At 37.8% G+C, this 25,165-nt stretch overlaps 1 protein-coding gene across 6 annotated transcripts in view; it reads left to right on the top strand.

Annotated features, from left to right (window-relative positions):
* COL14A1 (collagen type XIV alpha 1 chain) overlaps window positions 1-25,165 on the top strand; it is a 251,503-nt gene that overhangs the window by 179,673 nt on the left and 46,665 nt on the right. For all 6 annotated transcript variants that reach the window (XM_082674497.1, XM_082674499.1, XM_082674500.1 and 3 more), the window contains exons 35-40: window positions 5,482-5,559; window positions 8,279-8,365; window positions 14,275-14,328; window positions 15,946-16,041; window positions 17,201-17,254; window positions 17,631-17,684. In XM_082674497.1, the coding sequence (XP_082530623.1) occupies window positions 5,482-5,559; window positions 8,279-8,365; window positions 14,275-14,328; window positions 15,946-16,041; window positions 17,201-17,254; window positions 17,631-17,684 (423 nt within the window). The remainder of the gene's footprint in view (window positions 1-5,481; window positions 5,560-8,278; window positions 8,366-14,274; window positions 14,329-15,945; window positions 16,042-17,200; window positions 17,255-17,630; window positions 17,685-25,165) is intronic.

Below are 25,165 nucleotides of genomic sequence, written 5' to 3'. Positions count from 1 at the left end.
TTGCTAGAATCTAGAAGTCTACAAAGGATTACTAAATAGATTTTTAGTCTACCCACTTATTGAGGAATTTGATTATGTTGAAATGGATGATATTAGAGTAGATCTCAAGAATGTGATTGAAAACTCACTTGGTTTTTTGGTTTATTACTTAACTGTTTCAGGGCAAGGCAAGAGAGAAGCTTCAGTCTTCAATTCTCAATTTAGAAATCATACATTGCTAATATAATCTTGATATACATATGCAAAAGGGAATGTGTAATGTACACGTTTTGGGTCATTCCAGGAGGGGTAATTATCATCTAAGAGGGCTGAGTAGTTTATAGGTAAGCATTCCCTGGCAAATTCAGCAATGATTCAAAAACTGTCAAGTGATGGAAGAACTCACTTTATCAGTCTTTAAGACTACAGATTTTTTAAACTAAAGTTGAGTGGAGGAGAGATTAATGGATTTAGGGATATAGTAACTACTGTATTGAAATTACTCATATTCATAATAAAAACAACTTGCGTTCAGCAATGCAAGATTTTACATGCAGCAAAAGTCCCTAGTGGGACTAAACTAATAGGCAGGTTTAATTTAGCCGTCAAAACACACATGGGAAGAAACTTAACAACTGTGCTTCTCCTTCCCAATCTTCTTTTTCCTGAGAAGTTTCTTCTACCTTTTCTGATACCTAATGAAATTATCATGCTGCCAGTCAGAGATAATTCAAGAAAAAATTTGAGCTTCTGGCATTGATTATGTTTGTTAGTGTCTTTTTTCCACCTTTTCACATCTAACACTTATATAATTATACAACTGACATTTATTTGGCCCTCTGATGTGTAAATAAAGACAAATACAAGTTATGGAGTTTTTAGTAATTTTATTTAGAGTTAAACTTTTATGTAGGAATCAATAGTAGACTAGTCAATGATCCTCTAGAAACAAGTGTTTTTAAATTGCAAGGACATGGTTGTGTTTTCACTGGATTGTATCTTTTACTCCTTAAAATGATGATAGTGGCTAACATTTATTGCCTGCTATGGACTAGGCAGTGTGAACATTTCTGATATTATCTCATTTAATCCTCCAATAACCCTAGGAAGAGATACTTATTATTATCCCCATTTTATAGATGCAGAAACTGAGACTTGAATAAGTTAGGGAGGAATCCCCTTTCAAAAGTGAGGAAAGTGAGATATGAGCTTGTATCTGAGTTGCATGTGGTTACCCAATTTCCATTCTGAGCTCTTTTCCCTTGGTTCAGACTGATTATGATAGAACTTAAGGCAGAGGAGGGAATCTGGTCTGTAACAGTGACCATATGCCTTGTCTATTCAGGGGCAGGTTTAAAAACTCACCATTATTTGAATTATAGCCTTGAAATAAACGTGATCAAAATGTTCCCCCCCAAGCATGTCTACACCTAAACATTCTCGTTACTACCAACAACTACAACAGCTGTTCCTTTTCATCTCCTAATTGAATAGTACCATCATGGTTTCCCTTAAATTCAGTAAGCTGATGGCGAGCAAGTAAAAACACCCTGTTCAATAGGTGACAAGTGATAAAGGCTTAATAAATCTTAGTTTGGAGGTGGAATCGATCAAATTTACACACCAATTTAAAAGCAGGACATGGCCTAGGTCCTCAGGACTCTTTCTTCTATGTTCTCGGGCAATGCAAAGCTCTCTAAATATTTGTATAAGTTCAGGTACAGCTTGACTTCAAATTATAAGCTTAAAAATGTTATACTAGGAAAAAAATCAACAGATGAAAACTGGTACTGAGTGGAAAGTTGAGCCAGGGGTACATTTTAATTTCCATTCACAGATCACAGTGACTCAACTGCCAAGAAATATTTTAATCTTATTTTCATGCTAACATCTGACCCCAAATGACTTGCCTTTTGTGCTACACCCAAACAAAAATGTCCAGTAATGAAAAAGTGTTTGTAATTGTCTAAGTATTCCCTTGAAAGAGATTATAAAAAGTGAAAGTGGGAGGGTACTTTTTTTTTATTTGGCCAGATATTTTTTTTCATAATGTTCAGTCAGTTACAAAGGGAAAAAGTTGCAGAAGTGAAAAGGGGCTGCCTCTTAGTCACTTGAAGTATGATTTATTTTGAACCACATTGTCTTGCACTTTGAGGCACTCAAATATAAGATCTTTGGACATGTCATCTCTGTAATGTTTCCTCCATGATTTGTATAAATGTGTGTGTAATTGCTTCTGGAATAAAAGCCAGATTTTTAAAGAACAATCCCCAGAAATGTGCCTTGGAAAAGAAGTCTCTAAATAAAGGCTGAGGAATCTAAACTATTACGAATGCAAAACAATTATGAATAAATTTGTTGTACTCACACAAAAAAGGCTGCTGACTTCATCTAACTTGAAAAAGAAAAGACAGCCCACAAGCATTCTTCAAATGATAGTATCAGCCTCATTCAGCATTTAGTAGGTATTTGACCTCTTGAATAAATAAAATGAACTCAGAAGAATCTCAGTGACTCAATAGGGTAGGGGAATTTTAGCCAAAGGTTTGTATGGAGACATTATACTGTTATAGGTGATTGGGCAGTGAATTCGAAAAACTTCAAGAAAGCCTGGTATATCCTGGGACTAATAAAAAGACTTTGCTTTAAATAAATCTTTCCATTCACTAAAATGTGTTCACACTGAGGGCTCTATTCAGAAATGGAAAATTTCTTAATGGATGAATGACTTACAGAATTGACTGAATCTATCTAATGCTGTCATAATGGGACCCATTTAATAAATGTCCCCAGACAAATGGCATTGTCAAGTTAGGCTGGGGTATCTACATTTTAAACATTAGACTAATGATCTGTTTACTGCAGAATAAACCCCAAGAAAATGAGGTGTGCTGTTCAAATCCCAGCCAGAATTCAGCTTTCAACATGTGCTTAAATTACTTTGACTTTTTCGTCCCAAGTCCTAATTTACAGAATGGGGTTGACATTACTATTATCACACCTCATAGTGGTGATTGAAAGATTAAATGATATAAGCAAAGTCCTTAGGGTAATGCCTGGCACATAGTAAGTTTTTCAACAAGTGTTTGCTGCTATTGTTATTTGCCAAGACTTTGCTCAACCAAAACGTTGATTATTGGGGACACAAACTACTGTTATATTTCTGCTCTCAATACTGCATCACTTTCATTTTCATTCTACTATTTTGGCCTCTGTATTATATACTCCTACAGCTTAAAGATCAATTATAAAAGGGCTTTTGTACATGTTACATTAAAATAATATTTATTAAAAAAATAATTAAAGAAAAAAGAAATAATATTTATTATTTATAACTGTATTCTGGGAACTGTTCTAAATATTTCCCTTTATGAGTTCATTTTATTGTTATGGCTACTATTATTACTCTAATGAATAGCTACTATTATTATCCTAATTTTATAGGTAAGGAAAATTGAGACTCCAACACATTAAATAATTTGTTTCAAGTGACTTAGCTTGTGAGTGGATTACACCCAGGCAGCCTAGCTCCATAGCCTCCTAATCTCTATGCTCCTTGAAATATCTTTGTTGCTATTGTTGTTTATGAAAATCAGCAGCCGTGTTCTTTAAAAATGCTTTAATTTTAAAAACCTAATTTTTTAATGGTCATAATTTTGTTGTATGGTTTCCCTGAGCAGACTTAAATATCATGGCCTTTGGGAAAAAAAATTTTTTTAATACAGAAAAAAAAAAGAATAGTGAATCATGCACTATTTCTTCAAATAACACAATAGTTTTATATTGAAAAAAGAAAACAGGATGTCTTGATTTATGCATCTGCTTTCAAAATTTGTGTCATTTTATGAATCTTGCAAAACTCACTTAGGGAAGGATGTTTGCAGCAAGGCACAATTCTTCCTGGGTATAACAAGAGAAAGCCTGACTTCATTTTCTTCACTGTCAGATAGGGCAGGCTCTTTTGTGATGCTGGAAGCATTGTTAGTAACCTATTTCAGTCATACCAACTACTTGAGTATTCTCGTCTTCATCCAGGGGACCCTTGACAGGGATGAGAGAAAATACGGCGCCAAGAGTTTCCAGCTTTTGCTGAAAACACCACTTGCTGAAGGAAAGTTACAGATTTAAAATGCAAAGAATTTCATCCTTCTCCTAGCTCTGTAATTGATGACACATTTTTCTTTTTTGTTTTTTTAAATGGAAGTATGGTTGATTTACAATGTTGTGTTAGTTTCAGGTGTACAGCAAAGTGATTCAGTTATAGATAGCTAGATAGATAATGTCTATTCTTTTTCAGATTCTTTTCCATTATAGGTTATTATAAGATACTGAATACAGTTCCCTGTGCTATACAGTAGATCCTTGCTGTTCATTTTATATATAGTAGTGTGTATCTATTAATACCAAACTCATGATGATATTCGATATTTGAAAATGATATAGGAAGAAATATAGTATTAGACATGGTCACATCATGAAGCTAGTGTGAGCCCTTAATGATATTGTAATGATGTTTCTAAATGTTTCAAAATATACATTAACTTGTTGTCAACATAAATGAGTAGAACAAGACTGTCTAAATATTTATGGTGTGATCGATGCCTTAAAAATACGCTTAGCACAGATTCTCACAATACCGTATGAGAGCCTGTCATGACACCACATTGTAAACAGTATTTATGTGTCTGTCGCTTACTCCCTATAAATTCGTTGAGGGCAGAACTCTGGTTTTGTTCATTTTCATATCCTAAAGGAGGTCTACATGGTATCTGTCTTGCATTATGCACTAAAAAAACGTAGCCAAATATATGCATGAATGATGAAAGTCAGAATTAATTCAACAAGTCTTCATCATGAATACCTACTGCATGCCACATGTTTTCACAAGTTTTTGTTTTTGTTTTTTTGGCCACACGGCATGACATGTGGAATCTTAGTTCCCCGACCAGGGATAGGACCCACGCCCCCTGCAGTGGAAGCATGGAGTCCTAACCACTGGACCACCAGGGAATTCTCTACATGCCACATGTTATGATAGGGGGCACAAAGATGAATAAGTGGTTCTATGTTCTTTGATGACCTCCCAGTCTGAGGAGAAGAAAATATAAATAATTGTACTGTATGGTGGGACATATGCTATAAAAGATGTATGGAGCATTGTGGGATTACAGAGGAACTTGGAGTAACTGTGATGGACAGGACAGGGAGGATTTCAACAGAGGCACTAAGGTTTTTTAGGTAGAGACGGAAGGAGGAATTGTGCTAAATAAGGGGGTTTAGATGGTGGATGGAGTAACTACTGACAAAAATCTTAAATCACTGTATGTTTGAGGAACAAAGATTGATATTGTTAGAATGACTTTTTAATTTATTCACTGTAATATTATGTTATAAATGTATTGGTGTTCTATTATGTAATACATACTATGAAATCATTATAATTATAAACACAATGTATCTATATATCTTTTATTGAATGACAATTTTCTTTTTAAATTGAAGTTCCAGTTACAGATGTTTGATATTATTTGTTCCACATCATGGGCCAGTAAAGACAAATGCTGTGAACTTCCTGGCCTGGTAAGAATTCTTCTTTCGTTATTTGATCTGTTCTTTACCAAAGTTTTCTAAAGTTATTTTTAATTTTCCCTGAAAATGAAATGCTGTTTCACAAAACTCATGTCACAGATAATTCATTGTGATGATGATGATGAAAATTAGAAAGAGATTAAGAAGGAGGTGTGTCTGAAATCAGCAGGACACACTGACATACGCGGTGGGGAGCGACACAGCTCCACAGAGTGCCTTCTACAGAGTCCGGATGTTCCCAAATTTCAGGTTCACTGAAGCCTTTGGTGTCACAATAATGTTTTTCATGGCACCCCGAGCCCAAAGAAATACCTAACAATTCCATACATAAGGTCATTAGGTCCAAACATCTTCATAAGTCTTTACATCCTAACAACTCAGTAGCTGTATGAAAAAATGATAAACATAAATCGAAAATTTTAAATGATGAACTTTTTTTTTTTTTTTTTTTGCGGTACGCGGGCCTCTCACTGCTGTGGCCTCTCCCGTTGCGGAGCACAGGCTCCGGACGCGCAGACTCAGTGGCCACGGCTCACGGGCCCAGCCGCTCCGCGGCATGTGGGATCTTCCTGGACCGGGGCACAAACCCATGTTCCCTGCATCGGCAGGCGGACTCTCAACCACTGCACCACCAGGGAAGCCCAAACTTAGTTTTAAATAACCACAAATACTTACTAATGGGATGTGTGTGCCTGAGGAGAATGCACTATTTCTCATGTCTTGGAATCTGATCAGACATCGCCATTCTCACTTCTTTTTCCACATTGATTTTCCCCATGGTACTTGCCTTCCTTCATAGCTACTGCTGAAAAACCAGATTTGCAAATATATGACGTCAAAAATCTAGTGTTGAAGCTGTGAACTCCCTTGAGCTAGTCATTCATACGAAGTCCAATGGGTGCCGAATACTGCTGTTTCTCTTAATTCTTTTAAACACTCAGAGTGCCCCTGTGAGTTTGCTGTACTGCCCCAGGCCATCTTTCCACACAGTTTGGGAATCATAGTCATGATCTATATAACCTATGCAAGGCTGCTAGAAAAATAAACTTTTCCTCATTATTGATACCAAGTGTAATTCACAGGGAGGGGGTACCTGTATATATAAAGACAGATTGTTCATAACTAAGGATCTTTAGGACCAGTGAGCTGAAATGTTGACCCTGTTATGGTTGGACAGGCATCATATCTTAAGAATTCAACTGGGAGAATGGGCATGGGGAAGACTTTATCAAGTCTAAAAGATTTGCTTTTTTTAAGACCTTACACCAGATCACATCATCTGTTGCAGGCAGTAAATTCATGGTGACTATGTTTAAGAAGGAAATAACTTTTTTTTTCATCAAAATAAGTTTCCATTAAACTGTGGTGAGGAATTACATCAGAGACACTGTGATGTTATGCTTAGGGGCAGGTGGATTGGAAACTGTAAAGGGAAACACTCAGAATCTTATGGAAAATGTGATCACCACATCTCCTAGGAAGGACCCAGCCCTTCTCAAAACTTTCCTTTTCATTTCTATCACTGAAGATGTGTAAATCCCGTAGTAGAAATACATGGATGGAGACACAGTCAACAGCCATGGCGAAACCATTCCCGAGTCTGTGGTCATAGGAGGTCTGCTGTCAGCCTAATGTGGGGGGATCTTTCAGGATACTTAAGTTTGTATTTCACTCAAGCTGCCCAAGATATCAGGCCAGATATGTTAGCAGGGTTTTTATCCTGTAATGAGCTGCAACTTTTAACTATCGTCCAATATTTAGCGAGAAGCATATAAAAGCTCTTTGCTCAAAATTTTTGGGTTTCTGTTGTGAATATTTCAGAGACTGAGATCATTTTCATCTTGATAATTTAATTATCATCTGTGCTCTATTCAGCTCTAACGTTACATTTCCCCAAGGTCTTAGAAAATGAAGCTCACTTTCTCTCTATCCAAAGGGACAGATGAACCCTTCAAAGTTCTGTAGTTTCTTATCCCAGGAAAGACTTCTTTTTAGCTGCGACTCCAAATGTGACATTCACAAATCATGCAATAGCCCTTAGCAAGTGCTCTGTCTTGGTTTACACTCCAGTAACTCATTCAGATACATTCAGCCTGGTATTCATCATCTATCTTGTAGTGTTACCTGGCAGCAAAATTCTCCAAGAGGAAATGACCTATCCCAAAGCTTTAGATTGATGCTGTGATGTTTTCTTACTTTCAGTCACAGAAGGTGAGCAGTAGTTAAAATTGTTACAGGGATGATGTGTTTAAGCACTGTTTTTGTTTTCTTTTGTTTCTTTGTTTTAGTGTAGATGCAGTTGTTTTGATGGACCATTCCAACAAATTTTCTTTTATCCTTTGAAATGGAAAAAAATGTTGTAACACAAAGGAAGTGTTCAGGACCTTTAGTCCATAGAGTACTACTCCTCCAACTGAATTAAATAGTAACCAGAATTTTTTTTTTTGCACCCACTTCTGCCTTTCTTTCTTCACCTGGATTCCCAAGCTCGTTTTATCAACATCCTTTGATAATAATGATGATCTAGAGAGTCATTCATTGTTTCTTTCAAGAAAAGATTTTGTGGTCAGAAGAGAATATTCTCTGCCTTTCTAGACTAATGCTCACTTACTAATTTTTTTGAAGTGTCTTAAAGTGTTTTCTTTGAGTCCATAAAGCCATTTGTATAGACCATCTTGTTAATAGTTATGCTATTTCTTTTTCTCCTCAGAGGGATGAAGAGACCTGCCCAGAGCTTCCACATTCCTGCTCCTGTTCTGAAATCAATAAAGGGGCTCTGGGACCAGCAGGCCCACCGGTAAGTATTGCCTAGTTTGAACTTAAATTGTTCTTTAATAATATTTATAACTATCACTTGTTGCGTGTCTGTGCCCATCACTGTGCTAAATACTTACTCACTTAATCCTACAAGCAAACTGAAGCACAGAGAGGTCAAGTAACTTGCCTAAAGAACACAGCTTGGAGGAGCTGCTCTTCAAATCCAGGTCTCCGTGACTCCTATAGATGATGCTCTTAACTGCTGCAGCACACTATGTCTCACAGTGCTATCTATTCAGAATCTTCCCTTTGAAGTCCTGTGGCTTATTTTCAGTGTGAATGTTGCCAACATCGACCCCCTGCTTGTTGCTGTAAGATTTGCATACATCCCCTCTGCCCATTCTATATCAACATTGATAGTGAAGGGAGGTTTTTCAAAATCACTAGGAAAAGTATCCTATGTGAGCATGAAGTTCTCCATTACTGACTGGAACTTCATACAGAAAAGAAGGGGGCGGGGAAAGGGGAGAGGAAGGAAAAAGGAAGGAAAGGGGAGAGGAAGAGAGGAAAGGAGAGAGAGAGGGAAAGAGAGGGAGAAAGAAAACCTTTTTTTCTTATAAACATTATATATATATATAGATTCATACATGTAAATGTACATGTAAAAAGTAAACATAACCTTTTCTCATTTGGTCAAATACTATAAAAGGAAGGGTTTTTATTGTTGGTGTTGATGTTAATTTGCAAAATCATGCTAATTTATATCATATTTCACTCAAAGAATACATTTAAAAATTCTTAGCATAGGTTGGTAACTGTCTATATATCTCTACAAATAGGTCTTTAAAATTTTTTTATACAATTTTAAAGGTTAATTTCCATTTACAGTTATTATAAAATATTGGCTATATTCCCTGCGTTGTACAATATATCCTTGAGTCTATCTTACACCCAATAGGCAAGAAAATATTTTTAAAAAATATAAAATGTATATAATTGCACTCTCTGGGTCTTTGAATTGACTGTGATAGATCTTTTGTAATAAGTCTAAATACTTATGTCTAACCTGCTAACCTGGGGTTATCAGCGTTTCTTTAAGATAAGTATGATATAGCTGGTCTTTGGTTAGGAAGTGGCAAATATATCAAGGCAGAAAGACAAAGAAAACAGGGAGAAGATGCAGGAGCACATGAAATCCAGACCTTGCAGGAGGAATGTTCTGAGGCGGACCTGTGCTTACATGTGGCTTGCTGTTGGCAACCGGTGCGGTCAGCACGCATGCGTAGATACCCCTCGCTGACAGCTGGTGTGCAGCATGGACATTTGCTCCAGGTCGGCCCCACCAACATAGTTTGTCTTCATTTGTGTAGCACACTTACCGAACTGAACAAAAAGGAAGAGAACCTGCTGAATGTATCTGGAATATATCCCATCAGTCTCTCCTTTATCTTTGGCACATAGAACACTCTTTCAAGCTCTGGCCGTAGACCCGAATATTGATACTTTTTTTTTTTTAACAAAAGACTCTTTATCCCAAAGAAGCAAATGTGGAGTTAATGGTAAAAGGATTAAATTTAAATAAGACTAGGTAATACATGGAGCCACTGTGAACCTCCATTTCCTCATGTATAAACAACACCCACCTCTTGAACTGGTATTGTGAGGAATACACAGAAAAATATGTATAAACGTATTTTGTGTATTATAACCCATTGATCAGATGTAAGGAGTTGTCTTTAGTTTAATCTGGGAATTGAAAACAAAGATTTATTTTCGACTGTGTGTGGCTTGCTTTTTTTCATCCCAAAGTATGTCTTCGAACTTTATCAAGGTTAATCACATTGTTTAGTTTATTCGTTGTACCTTCTGTAAGGAATTCCACTATATAAACAAGAGTTTATTGACCCATTACTGTGGAGTATTTTCCTGCTACAGTATCATTACAGTGAATGTCCTTTGTATGTCTCTTTGCAAGCTTGAGTAAGTGCTCTTGCAATAACACTTAGAATTAGATTTGTTGGAGAAAAAAGAAGGTGCATGTTCAACTTCACGAAAAAAACCCCAAATTACTCTTCAAGGTGGTGGTCCCAATATCCTCTCCCACACACTCTGTATGAGAGGTCTAGTTGCCCTGCCTCTCACCAGCACTGTCTGATGTTGCCAGGTGTGAGAGCTTTCACTTAATGATGACTGTAAAACTGTGTCCTTGTTCTTTTTTTTTTTTTTTTTTTTTTTTTTTTTTTTTGGTACGTGGGTCTCTCACCGTTGTGGCCTCTCCCATTGCGGAGCACAGGCTCCGGACGCACAGGCTCAGCGGCCATGGCTCACGGGTCCAGCCGCTCCGCGGCATGTGGGATCTTCCCGGACTAGGGCACGAACCCGCGTCCTCTGCATCGGCAGGTGGACTCTCAACCACTGCGCCACCAGGGAAGCCCCTGGGTAATATTTCTTAGTGGAGACATTTACTACCCCTCCCATAGCTAAAGTGGAAAAAACATCTTGATCCTCCACCTGCTACTGAGACTTTTTGTTGTTGTTCTAGCTCATTCAGAGGGCAGCCTTTCAAGTTCCTCAGCTTTAAAGGATGTTTCATATTCTATGCTTCCTCCACTTCTCATAGGTCCCAGTTCACATTTCCTTGCCTTGTGTGGGCTATAAAATACACATTTTCCAGCAAACCCACAAGCATCTTCCCCTTCCTCCCCCAAGGCAGCCTCAGTGTACGTGCCTGCTGCTCTGGTGTTTTGTTTCTTCTTCATTCCTGGTATTTAAGGTTTCAGTTCTCTTAATTAGAATAATGTTTATTTTATTTTAAGTAGCATTAATAAGCTTTTTTAGCTGGAGGGTTATCAAGTTTTTTCATCTGCAGTGCTGCTGGAACAAGTTACAAAATATTTACATATGACCTAAGAGTCAAACTTCATAATGAGAAAAAAAGCAGCAGAGAAGTGAAAGAGAAGGGTTGAGTTCTGACTTGGAGAGAAAGAGAGGTAAAACAGAAAAGCTACTGACATTTTCAAATATTTAAAGTATAATAAACCATTGAAGAAATAGTATCCCAAACAATATGCAGTAAACCCCGTCTGATGATTTAACATAGTCGTGATTATTTTCTCACTCAAGAATTTACACAGTGGTATTACGTGCCAATAAAACTCTAGTAAAACCATAGGAAGCCATGGGTGAAAGAACCATATTTCTTTTGCCTAGACTAACCCTTTCTTATTAAAAGGATAGAAGTTTATATCCACAAACATTTGTTGGATTCTTGTCATCTACTCCATGATAAGGTTTAGGGGTAAGGTGGAAAATAAGTATAAAAAGGTTCCTGGATTTAGAGACATGGTACATCGTGTGTGGATATCTGTGAGCCAAATTGCCACATTTGGACAAAACCTTCAGTTAAAAACCAATCATTTGGGGCTTCCCTGGTGACGCAGTGGTTGAGAGTCCGCCTGCCGATGCAGGGCACGTGGGTTCGTGCCCCGGTCCGGGAGGATCCCACATGCGCGCGGAGCGGCTGGGCTCGTGAGCCATGGCCGCACAACAGGGAGAGGCCCGCATACCGCAACAAAACAAAAAAAAACAATCATTTAAGATGAGCAAACAAAATTAAAGAGGTGTGCCAGAATGGGTATGTTAATTGGGATGCATTGGGCTTGTTGCAAGAAACAGAAAATTTGACTAACACAGTGGTGTAAATCATTGGGGCATTTGGACATTTATTGTTTGCTCAACAAAAGACCTAAAGGTAGATGATCCCAAGCAAATATGGCGCTCAGCAACTTTATCAAGACCCAAGCTTGTTCCAGTTTCCAAATATGCTTTCCTTAGGCTTGCGGCTTCTTGATCAAATTGGCACAAACCAGTTAACATGACCATTCCTGGTTTCAAAGGAGGCTGAGCAAGCAAATCTCTGTCTTTATAGCTGGAAAAATGAAAGGAGTCAGAGAAGACTCTTTGATAGTCAACCAACAGTGTCTGCCACAGTTGGGAAAAACATTTGCATCATCTATAACAGTTAAAGATGTAGCATCCAAATATATGAAGAATTCTGTACATTACAGAGAAAAAGACTTGTAACCCAATAGAAAACTGGGTGAAGTATATAAATTGTTAGTTGTATTGAAATAAAATGTAAATGGACAAATGTTATGAAAAGATGCTCAATCACAGTAGTTTTAAGGGAAATAAAAATTAAAATAGGAGTAAGGTATTGTTTTTACGAGTCAGGTTCATAAAAATGCAAAGTTTAACAATATCAAGTGCTAATAAGGTTTAGAGAAGCAGAGACCCTCAAACTCCTAACAGATGAATAAATTGGCACAGTTTTTTTGGAGCACAATTTGGCAATATATCTGCCTATCCATTAAATTTCATTGAAAATTCTACTTGATGATATGTTAAATATTAACATTTGTACTTAAATCTTAAAGTTTGTACTCAGGGCATGTATGAGGATGTTAATTGTAGTTTAGACAGCAACAAATTGTGGGCAAAACTCCTCCATTTCCAATAACGAAAGAATGGTTAAACAAACTATCCATTGTACAGATAACTGTGCAACTCATTTAGAATAAGTTAGTCATGTTATGGAAAAACATATTAACTCAAAAATATATGTAAAGTGTTCTATCACATATGCAATCTATATATATCAAAGAATACCACAAAAACACTAATAATAGGTAATATTTTCTATAGATACACATACATAAAACACAATTTTTTAATTGTATTTTAAAAGTCTGGAAGGTAAGCAACCAACTAATATTGATGGGGGCGGGGGAGTGAATTTAATTGCTAAACTGGAAGAAGCCTTAGCTATCACCTGATCCAGTCTTTTCCCAAGTGATGCAAGTGTTTTGCTGATGGTACACAAAATGATTTTCAGTAGTCATGGACATAGCAGGAAATCAACTAGACTCACATAGTGAGAAAGCTATTCCATTTTCAATGATCTTTTCATCCTTCTGCTCAAGTGAAAGCAATATTCTCAGACTGGTGCCCATATGACCCTTCTAATACTTACCCATGCCCCTTTTTAACAAAGAGCAAACCAATTGCTCACAGACTTCACTAGGAACAAAATCTAGCTAAATTTACCAACATTATTTATAGCATATTTTTAGGTTTATCTTATATTCTTAGTAAGTATATAAGAATACTTATATACTTACTAAGTATTATATAATACTTATATACTTAAGTATCTATATGTTTTTCCATCTACTATAGTACATAATATTTGCTTTCAAAATAGATTTAAGTGAAATATGAGTCAATTAAAAAATATTCAGAGTATATTTGCATATATGTATGTACACATATACAAAGCATATGTTTACAAAGAATGCATATACACATATATACATATTTATTATGTATGTACATATGTATGTATGTATATAAAGAAAATGCTTTTAAATAATAGTACAGGCAGTGCATTAATATGACAAAAATTTTGAGGGGAAAATGCAAATACCTGAAGTTTCAGAAACACTAATGTCATTAGCTTTTTATGGTATAAATAAAGAAAATGAAATTGTTACTGTTTTATATGCTTTTTACAATTTAATTAAATAATTTAATCTCAAAGTCTTGGTATAGGACATGCATAATTTTAGATTAACAGTATATTTTTATTATTTGCGTCATCAATAGCTGTACTCTTACACACTCAATTAAAAGATCCTGTAGCTTTTTTTTTTTTTTAATTTAAAGGGATTTTGCATAGAACGTTTGCTCCAATTGTGTAATCATCAGCAGGAAAAGGTGAATCTGGGGGGTAGATTTCCCGTTCAGGATCATGATGCACATACACCATTACACAATGTGTTGGCCTTTATACAAAATGAGAATTACATAATCCATATTATTAAGTAAAATGAATGAAATATATTGCTTTCAGATTTGTCTTCGTGCTAATACTTAACATCTGTTTGCCAGGGTGGTCCAGGACTCCGAGGACCAAAGGGCCAACAAGGTGACCTGGGCCCAAAGGTAACATTCTTCCTCCCTCTCACATCACTAGCCATAATATAATTTTGGAGTTAAGTAATATTCACCCTTCGCAGTTTAAAGCTCCTTATGTTTTTATGAAAGTTGTGTTGAAGCCTTTTCCCTTATTCTTAAAAGCTTGTGTTTTTTCATCAAAAAAAAATTTAGTAACTTAAGTGAAAAGAAAGGTTTCTGGGTAAGAAATAGAGTGTCAGTGTTCCAAGTGGTTTAGTTGCTTAGGCAGTTCTTGCTCATATATAGTCTTCTTTTCCTCTATCTGCAAAAAAGATGTATCGAGGGAGCACTGAATCACAACTAGGCAGCAGTCCTCCAGGTAATTTCTTAGGTTTCAGCCTCCTCCTTCTCCCCTCCCACCAGGTACTGTATAATCAAACACACAGCTCTATTTTCCATTCTCACTGCCCAAGGCCATCAAATGTGGTGGTTCAGGTTGTACACTGTACAAAGGCACCAACTAAGAGGACCAAGTTGGTGCCAATCCATGTCAAGGTACACATTTTTCTACTTTGCACAAAGGTGCCCTAAGGGTTGGCAGAAGCCCAGCCACTAATTGAGTTCAGGCCCCATCATCCTGTACCTGGCTTTTGGCAAATCTTCTAATTGTTCTTCTGGCTCCAGTGGCTTGATTTTTTGATTGGTTCTTCACATCTGCCCCCAGATTCATTTCTTTAAAGTTATACTGGATCACATCATACTCTTAAAACCTGCAGTCATGTGTGATTGCTTTGAGAACACAATTCACCCTCCTTAGCATGACATTCAAGGCCCTTTATAATTTACTATCTCATTTTCACCATGTTGCTCCGAATCATCGCTCCAACCACCTTGCTTGACTTACTGCTTCAGTATGGTGACTTATGAAATTTGCATAGTATTTATTCATGGAGAAGAGAACATTGCAATGTTGTTTTACTAGAAAATTGGAAACAAGTAGAGCAAGGTAAGAGCGAATGTGGAGGGTGGGGGCAGGCTTACAGGGGAGAAGTCAGTGAAAGAAGGCTGAAGATAATTAATCAGGTAGTACGCAGCTCAAAACTCAGACCATAAGATATCTTCTTTTTTTGTTTTGTTTTATTTTTTGAGATTGTGACACATTTTCTTAGGCAGATACTTGATGTCTTGGCTCCATCTCATACACTACAAGGGAGGCAATGTCTTCAGTAAACGCAGACGAGTGCTCCAGAGATAGATAGTTCACAGTAGTGAAGGGGGAGAGACTATAGTTCGGCTGGATGGTGTGAACCTTCACAAACCAAGAGGGTAGTCTTGTATCACTTACATCTTTTGGGTTTGTTGTGGAGTGTGGGCATCTAGTTACTCACATAATGGGCACAATGTTCCTATTTATGTAAGCAAAAATAAATAAATAAAGTTGCAGCAACTACTGTGTGTTTACTCTTTTCTTTACTGATGACACTTTGCCTGGGAGGTGGATCATCTGAGGCTTGGTGTCTTGTTATCCTATGAGTGTTTTATGTCTTAGGAAAAATTAGTTAATGAAATAAATTATAAACGCCGTAAGTAGAAATATCTGGGTAGCAGATATTTCTGGGTACCAGAGGGTTTAACTTACCTTTGGGATGACTTCTTGCCTTCCAGGGACCAGATGGCCCTCGGGGTGAAACAGGCCCTCCGGGACCTCAGGGTCCTCCTGGACCCCAAGGACCAAGTGGTCTGTCTATTCAAGGAATGCCTGTGAGTCGTGTGTAAACATTCAGATGGGTTTTATTGTTATTACTTCTCCATGAGTTATATAGAATGAACTTTTGTCTTCTGTGCCTTGATAATGATCCTCAGCCTCTTCCAACCCCTAAAAATAAGAACTGAGAACTGAAAGTAATAATTGAGACTTCATTCATTAGCCAATTTTTTGTTCAACGAAGGGGGTCTTTTACAAACAGATATGTGCCTAGGGAGTAGGTAATTTGTCTATAGAAAAGAAAGCAGGGCTTGACATGTATGGCCCTTTTTCTTGTTTGACTAAGTCCTTAGGGGGTATGATAAAATCTAGAAAGTGACAAATGTTATACAAATTTAAGTTATTCATTTTGCATTTGTAGTAATTGTGGAAATAGCTTCATGAAAGCCTTTGAATTATGATCTTTATCTCAACAGGCCTCAAAGTGTGGTGCTCTGAGTTTTAGATTATAGACAGTATACTCTCTACAGCCACATTTTTTTTGTATAAGTTGTACCAATGAAAACAAATTCAATCCCACTCACTGATTTTCAGTGATCTTACTAGACGGATCTAGATTTAAGGAATAAAAGCCAATCTCTGTCATTAGTATTTGAAGCATGATGCTGTTAAGCACATTTTTAGCAATCTTTCTGTGCATATGATTGTGTCTCCCTAGCTAAGAAGTCTTTTCCAGAGTTATTTTCACATCTTAGAAAGCATTAACATGCCAGTTTGTATAATTACTACCACTATTACTACTACTAACTATTTGTTGAGGTCCTGCTACTTGTCAGGTACTGTGTTTGCTTTTCCATTCTTATAAATTTCTGGCCAAAACAAAACAAAAATATAGAGAGATATAAGCTTTAAAATCTAAACTATAAATAATACTGAAATATTCAACTCCCCTCACGTATTTACAGTATGAGCTTAGCCATATCAGACTGTATACACTGTGTTTAAACTATTCTGCTATATAAACGTTCTGGTCTGTAGGCATGCTTACCTAGGTGGTGTAGCTTATGTGAAAAGTGAAATACGCTGTATTTGGATGTTAGTGTGAAAGCAATTTAATGTTGGAAATGTTAAAAGAATCAGTGGAGAAAAAGAAAAGACTGAGAATTTACCTATTTACCTGTGTGAACTTAACCCCACGTCCTTTTGGTTGTTCAGGGAATGCCAGGCGAAAAAGGAGAGAAAGGAGCGACTGGACTTCCTGGCCCACAGGTATTACTTTTATTCTTTTATTCCGTTGCTCTCAGCTCTAGAGCTTTGCCAAGAAGAAAGAAGACTGTAGCTTCTGAAGTCAGTTGTGATCTTGGCAATGAGTGGTTTCTACACTGAGGACCATTAGCGTGTATTCGTTTACTTCAGCCCCCTCTTAGGTCCTACTGATGCTCCCCTGGGTGAGCCCTGGTGGGGGACACTTCTTTTCCTTCTGGTGAATAACTTCTGGGTTCTGAATGCTCAGTCAGGAAGGCCTCACCTTTATGCTATCAGGTTTGTTTGGAGGCCTTGATTTATTTCAGGGAAGCTGGGTGAGAGGGTAATTGGTTTCGATAACTTGATAACTCTGCCATTTTCCTGTCCTTGCTGTATCTAGGGCATCCCAGGAGGTGTTGGTTCACCAGGACGTGATGGCTCACCAGGCCAAAGGGTAAGGACTTGCCCAAGGTTGCTCGTTAGCACAGTAGATTTCTCACCAAGTCACTCTTGCTGTTGGCAAGTTCTATGCAAGGAAGGCAAACCAGGTGTTTTTTTTTTTTTTTTCTTTATTTTTTCCTCCCATCTATCTGCATTCTACCAATCCTGCATCTGTTTCCCTTAACTGGTATTCTTCCATGTCTATAACTTTCCTCAAAATCTAGAAACTTTCATCAAACCTTCCCAAATTAACCACACCTCTTTCTGAATGTTCCCGTAACCTGAATATAGTTTGCACTGAATAGTGTGCTTTGGTCTAACAGATTTTCCAGTTGTTTCAAATTCTCAGGGAGCAAACCTAAAGGAAATCAAGAATCATATGAATTGGAATTTAGTAATTATGACTCTCTGTAATATTCTCCATTTATTTAATATGCATCAATTATCAATTCCTGTTCAAGTGGACAGCAATAAAAGAAAGTATAAGGATGGTTGAGGGACAAGTTAACAACTAGAGTTTGTTTACTCAACATGTCTTCACTGAGCCAGGGTTGAGGTTCTTGTCCTCAAAGAGTTTATAGCTTTTGGGGGGAAATAGAACCAAATAAGAAACATATGCTATAATGGGAGTATTGACAGAGCCCTGTGGAAGCGCAAAGAATAGATAACTAAGCCAGACTTGGAGGGTGAGGGAAAGCTTCCAGAGGGGGCACCATACAGACTGGATTTCAACTGAGAGATAGAAATTAGCTAGATACATGAGGAAAGGAAAGCTATTGCAAGTAGAGAGGACAGCCTATATGGCATATAAAGGAGTGGAGTTGAAGAGAAGGTGGGGCATTTCCATTTCTGAACCTAGTTCCGTATGGCTGGAGATTAGACTGCAGTGTGTGTGTGTGTGTGTATATGTGCACGAGTGTACACGTGTGTGCACACAGGTGTGGAGAGATTGTCAAGAGATGAAACTGAAGTGGTAAAAACAAACTCACAACAGCTATCTTTTTTTCAGACCAAGGATTTTGAGCTTTAACAGGAAGGCAATAGGAAGTCATTACATGTTCAGCAAGGGAGAGAGGCTGGTCTTCCTTAAAAGGACACTGATGCAGACATGTGGGCAGCTGCACAGTTTCTCGCAAGACTGAATTATATATAGTGTCCACCACTTAGATCCAATCCAGTAAAGGACAACACATTTGGTGACATTCGCTGGTATTTCTGGGGACAACTAACCCACTAGGTTAGCAAACGATTGGCTGGAAGACACACTTCTCTACTCAAACAAGGCTGCCTTTAGCTATACTGCTCAAGAATAAGGAAATCATTTTTTCTATAGGAGTGTAGGTGTGTGAATTTAAATTCCTTCCATGTTGGGTTGTTTTTTTTTTTTGGTTTCACATCCAGCTTTCATTTGCTTAAAATCTCAGTTTAGTCTCTATCTATCAAATGGAATTAGTTTGTAAAGCATGTCCAGGTGAAGGTATCTAAAAGAGGCATTCTCTAAAAGTTAGATTTATGTAGGTTTCTTGTACATGTGGAAGGAGTGTCTAAAAGTATTTGTATGTTTTGGCAAAGGGCTTAGGCTAAAATCCTGTGTGGTTACACACCTAGATTCCTTCATGATTCCTGAAGCTCTGAAAACAGCAATTCTAAAGATTTGGTTCTAGTCTTGGCAAGGAACTCCCAAATCAAACATATTGGATTAGTGTCTAGATCGTTTGGGTTTGGAATTTTTTTTTAATTTTTTTTTAATTTTTTATAAATATTTTGCCATTCTTCCAAACATGTTTTATTCTATAGGATAAAAAGTCTTAGCGTGTAATAAAGCGTTAATATATATGTACATGGATTTTATTTCCCTCTCTCGCTCAATCTGGAGGTAAAACTTTCAAGTGTCTCTAATTCCTATTTTGAAAAATTCTTGGATGGGAATGGAATTGCTTTTTAAAACTGGTTTCCAGAGGATACTCTTTCTTTATAGGGCCATGTTAAAAAAAAGATCGTGCAAATCCTGTGACAATTGCTTTAGAAAAGATATTGAGGGCAATACTATTCCAGAGTACAATTTGAGGGGGTGCCGAAAACACAGAATAAAATATAGTGGTGCCGCCTAGAATTGTGTAGCGTGAGGAGGGGCTTCCCTGCTTGAGGAAGGAACCACTTATATATTAGGTTGGCCAAAATTTTGTTCGGGAATGAACTTTTTGGCCAACCCAATATTATTTCAATATCTTGACATCTTATTTAATAAGATATTAGTTGAGCACATATCTTAACTGAGTACCTACTATGTGCCATGTTCTATGCTCAGCTTAGAGAGAGTTGTTCATTACTACCTCAGAAGGAAAATATCCAGAACAGGAGAGACTTTCAATAACTAAAGGAGGCAATTTGTACATCATCTACCAGGAAGAAATAGAAGGAGGAAGTGGAATCAAGACCATGACTCTTCCCTGGGGCCAGGAAAACCAATGGGTCCTCATCGGAAACAGTCAAGCTGGGAGGAAAGATGGGTGAAAACAGAGTTATTTAGGAGGCTCTGATCTGTTTAGTCAAGCATCTGGGGTCTTAATGAAAGTAAAGGGTCTAAAACAATTAGATAGTTATTTAGCAGGATTGTACAGTTGGAGGTCCAGGACCAACTTTCATAGTGGTAGGAACAGATCTCAGACATGGAGCTCCTTCTTTCTGGTTAGGCTGTGGGAGAGGGTGTTGCTGAAAGAGAACTAAGGACAGACACTTAAGATTATTCCTGCTCTGCCTCTGAATGCAAAGTTGCATTCAGAAAGGAAATAATAATAGTAGTAGTAATAATCATAATAAATTATAAGTAATAATAATGACAGTAACAACCGTGGCATAGGACAGACTGAGAGCAAACACACTGGATGATGAAACTTACTGCTGAAATGCCTGAGAAACTAATTCCAGAAAACTGTCTGGGGAATCAGGAAGACAAGGTTATTTTGTCTTTTCTTTACTCGAAGCCCTGAAATGACTTCCCATTACTGTGCCTCATTTCCTCTGATCTTGAGTGAGTAAAGACCACTCAAGGCAAAGAAGGAGGAAGCTGGGATAAATATGCGTGGTGATGTCCGATCAGTGCTTCTAGCTCCTTGGAGAGTTGCAGAGAGCAGGTGAGTGAGGTGTGCTGTAGGAGTGAGGGGCTCTTCCTTACTGGTCATTCTTCCTTTTTAATCATTGTCTTTTCTTATAGACTGTTAAGAATTCATAGCCCAAAGCCAGAGCCATCACCTTGACTATTAGCTTAGGGAAAGGTTAGCATCCCTTACCCAGAGGCAGTGCCAATGTCACTTATTCATTTAGTCTACAAGGAAGGAGGGTTTAGCAGAGACTAAAAAAAAGATTAAGCATCTCCTCTTTAAACAGGAAGCATGTTTTCTAATGTTTCTAGCTTATTCTGGCTTTTCCCAAGGGGAATCTTTGACTTGTAGAGGCAATCCTGGGCCTCAGGCTATAAGGAAGTCCAGCAAAAGTTGGACTTCTTCACTGAACCAGGCTCAGCCTCTTGCTGGGAAGCCAGTAGAGCACAATGCAGGACCACACCACATAAAGCAACAGCGCAAGTGCAGAGTTAACAGCCAAATGTATTCAGGCATCAGTTTTCATTCTGAGTCATTGCAGCCAACAGCATCCTTGTCTCATCTTTCTTTTCCACTGTCAGTCTTGCCATCTCCCTTTTTGCCTCCTTCCTCTTCTTTTCTTGGTGTCTCTGACCCCAGGGTCCACCCTGTGATCTTTGGGTTCCTCTGATGTAGGGTGGATCTCTCATCCCCCACCCTAGACACCAGGTGGTCCTTAGAGAAACCAGGAAAAACGGGCAAGACATGGATGATAAGTATAAGCAGTGAAAGAAAGAACTGAAAAGGAAAGGAAAAACTACCTCTTTTCTAGTTCTGAGGCTCCCTCATATCCAAGACCACCAGCTTTCTGTCAAGCATTCCAAATAGAAACTTTTAAAATTATTTTTATTTTCCAATTCTTACTATGGTTTTCTAAAAAGTCAGAGAGACAAGAAATAAAAATGACCAGGAGATATATATGGTATGGCATCTGGAAGGTAGCAATTCCTCCTTTGTACCAAGGGTGTTAGTTTTAAAATTCCAAGTAAACTGAAATTGGAATGCTTCCTTCCCCCCAAGTTACTGCTCCCTGCCTCTCCTGTCTTCATGCCATAACCACAGCCTTCCTTTTTCATCTCTAAAAGGTGAAATACTGTTAAAAAAGTTCTACATATGAATTCTGCTGAACTTGTGTGGTTACGAGAAGCAGGATGGTCCAGTGGTAAATATCAGAGACTTGGCCAGTTAGCCAGACCTCAGTTTGAACCCCAGCCATGTGACACTGAACCAGTTACTTAAAAAGCCCAAGCCTCACTTTCCTCATCTGTGAAGTGGAAAAAATAATATTCGACTCCATAGAGCTATTGTGGGAATTAATTCATATAAAGAATTTCTATATAAAATTTCAACTTTAGCTGATACAAGTATCCACTATTTTCAGTGTAGACCTAATGAGTCAGGACAGTGCAATATTTTATAATGCCTGTCCTTAGCATTATTAAGGCACCTTAGAAGATTTTAATGAACTATGAAAAAAGTCTAAAGAAAAAGCAAGTGGCTTGTCGTTTAATTTTCTTGGAGTCCACATTGAAAGGACGTTTGGAACACGCTTCCTTTTTATGTGGGTTTGATGTAAACAAAGGCCATACTTGTGATGAATGTCCCACTTCATCAAAGCGAGTTGGACTTAAAATACACTTGAAAAATTGAACTTGAGTCAACGATCTGGATTTAATTCCTATCATAAATGTCAAGCTATGATGAGAGATTCATCTAAGGACTGTTTTATTAAATACTAAGATTCATGATAATTATCCCCTTGAGTATCTTCCTTCCTCCAGAAGAGGAAATGTAAAACTCATCACAAAGCCAGTGGAGAGAACGACACGATTTTCCTTTTCATGGATCTAAACGGGTTTTTATAAAATCCCGGGAAAACATTCTCCCAGTCAACCACAGTGATGACAGTATATGCAATTGGGATTTGGCAGATTATTTTAATAAAAAGGGCAGCGGCCACTGTCATTGATTCTTGACTAAGTGCAGTGCTTTACAAATGTTATGTTCTCCAATCCTCAGAATAATCATGAATGCTAGGCACTGTGACCCCATTATATAGACAAAGAATCTAAAGCTCAGAAAGTTGAAGTCACTCAAACAATGCCACACAGCACGCCAGCATTGCAGCCAGGATTAGAATCCACTCTCAGGCGCGAACACTGCACTCTTCCCTTCCACAAAGTTATGTTAAAGGGTAAAGTGGGATTTTGTTAATATGGGCAACTCTTCCAGTAAAAATATGAATAAGAAGGACTCCGTCACTGAAGATATCTCACCCAGCATTTTTTTGTGGAGAAGGAACCCAGTTTGGGTGACTTTCTTGAGGAAGTAGAAATTGATTGTTCACACATAAGAATATGTTTCTGTGATTACTTTTCACTTTTACTTGGATAGTGGCCCATCCGAGGAGGGAACTGTTACTTAGGAAATTAGTATCATGTTATTACTGGCTTTAAAGATGCTTCTATTGGGGCATATGGTACAAATGCTATCTGTCTTGCACTCTGGTTCTAACGCTGTCTCTTGGGGTCAGGCGAGACATTTTTATATTTGTAAACCAGCAGTTCCACAATTTAAATGACCAAATTGTTGTTTTGTGTTTTGTTTTGTTTTTTTAAATATGCAGATTCCTGAGCTTCTGCCTCAGAGATTCAGATACAAAAGGTCTTGGGCATGACTTAGGCATGTATAGTTTTAAAAAAGCTTAATGAGGGCTTCCCTGCTTAATGAGGGCTTCCCTGGTGGTGCAGTGGTTGAGAGTCCGCCTGCTGATGCAGGGGACACGGGTTCATGCCCCGGTCCAGAAAGGTCCCACATGCCGCGGAGCGGCTAGGCTTGTGAGCCATGGCCGCTGAGCCTGCGCGTCCGGAGCCTGTGCTCCGCAACGGGAGAGGCCACTGCAGTGAGAGGCCCGCATACCGCAAAAAAAAAAAAAAAAAAAAAAAGCTTAATGATTCTAATAATCAGCTAGGTTTTAGAATCATTGGATAGTATATTATGTTAAGCCCTTTGTGTGTCAAAGTAGTTTCTTGGGTAGAATATTGCTGTGGTTGTAATTCACTGAAGTCACCGTTGCAGGTTACTAAAACTATACACATGTTTATATTTCTATATATACATTTAACTTATATATGTAATATATATATATTTGTACATTAAAAAAGTAGTGTATTGTGTACATATATAAAATATATGTATATATAAACATATATATACACGCATACGTGCTGTGTGTGTGTGTGTGTGTGTGTGTGTGTGAGAAACTGAAAATTCCCCAGTGTGACTCAACATAGTATCACACTCAGGATTGATCTTGGATCTCTAACCTGGGCCAGTGTTTACAGAGTCTGCGGCTTTTTACCCCTTGGCCTCTTCATCTGGTGGTTGGTCTTAATCCTTAGTTGCAAGTAAAGCCTTATTTCCTATGGCTGACTGCCACGCTGGTCTCTTGCCTTTGCTCTCAGGGTTGAAATTGTGCAGATGGGGTTTCTTCAAGTGTGTCTTTAGTCTTCATTGCTTGAGTTTGTTCCGCTTCAACAAACTCATCAGATGCCAGCTGCTTACAGATCCCACTCTACCTGAGAGTGTGGTGCCCGTCAAAGGACCTTAACAATTGGCTGTGTTACTGCCAATTACGGTTCGTGTCCGTGGTCCACCCTTGCAGGCTTCAAAGAAGGCATGGATGGTGAATATCATAACTGAGTCACTAGCTCTGAGTGCTATTTCTGTTATCTACATAAACATAAATATTCTAGCTTCTAACTTTAGTTACAACACACTTTGTGGGCACATCTGTTTCATCCTTTAGATGCCATAGACAGTACCTTGAAACTACAAACTTTTTAAGAGCCTACGAAAAGTGCTTGCCACCTGAAAAAAGCATATGTGTTTGCTCTCATGTATGGAAAAGAAAAATGAAAATTAATAAATTAGTTAAATGTCTGTAAAACATTACACTTTGGTAACTTCAACCATGGTTAAATTTAGTATTTATTCCAACATCAGTGATTTTTGAAGACACATTTTGGATAGATTTCCTTTTGCTGACAAATCATAGCCCACCATAACTTAATAAGTTTCTCAGAGCCAGATGTTTTCCAAAAAAATTATAAAAAGCCTTTCAAGTTTTATAGCAAAAATTATTTTTAATGTGGGTTGTTGGTGTGTATTAATATTTTGAGGTGGGAATCTCAAAAAGGAAAAATGATTGGAGCTACTCATGTTATAAAACACCCCTGTTTGTAAGTGGCTGATTTTATGCGCTTTAAAAAATAAACGTATCGGTTTAAGTGAATTCTTACATTATGCTTATTGTTTAATCTTCTATCCCCTAATATACATTCTTCATTGCTTA

The sequence above is a fragment of the Grampus griseus genome (assembly GCF_964374135.1).
Source record: "Grampus griseus genome assembly, chromosome: 17".
NCBI classification, from domain to species: domain Eukaryota; kingdom Metazoa; phylum Chordata; class Mammalia; order Artiodactyla; family Delphinidae; genus Grampus; species Grampus griseus.
Note: the sequence above shows the minus strand (reverse complement) of the source record. Positions and strands in the feature narration are given on the sequence as shown.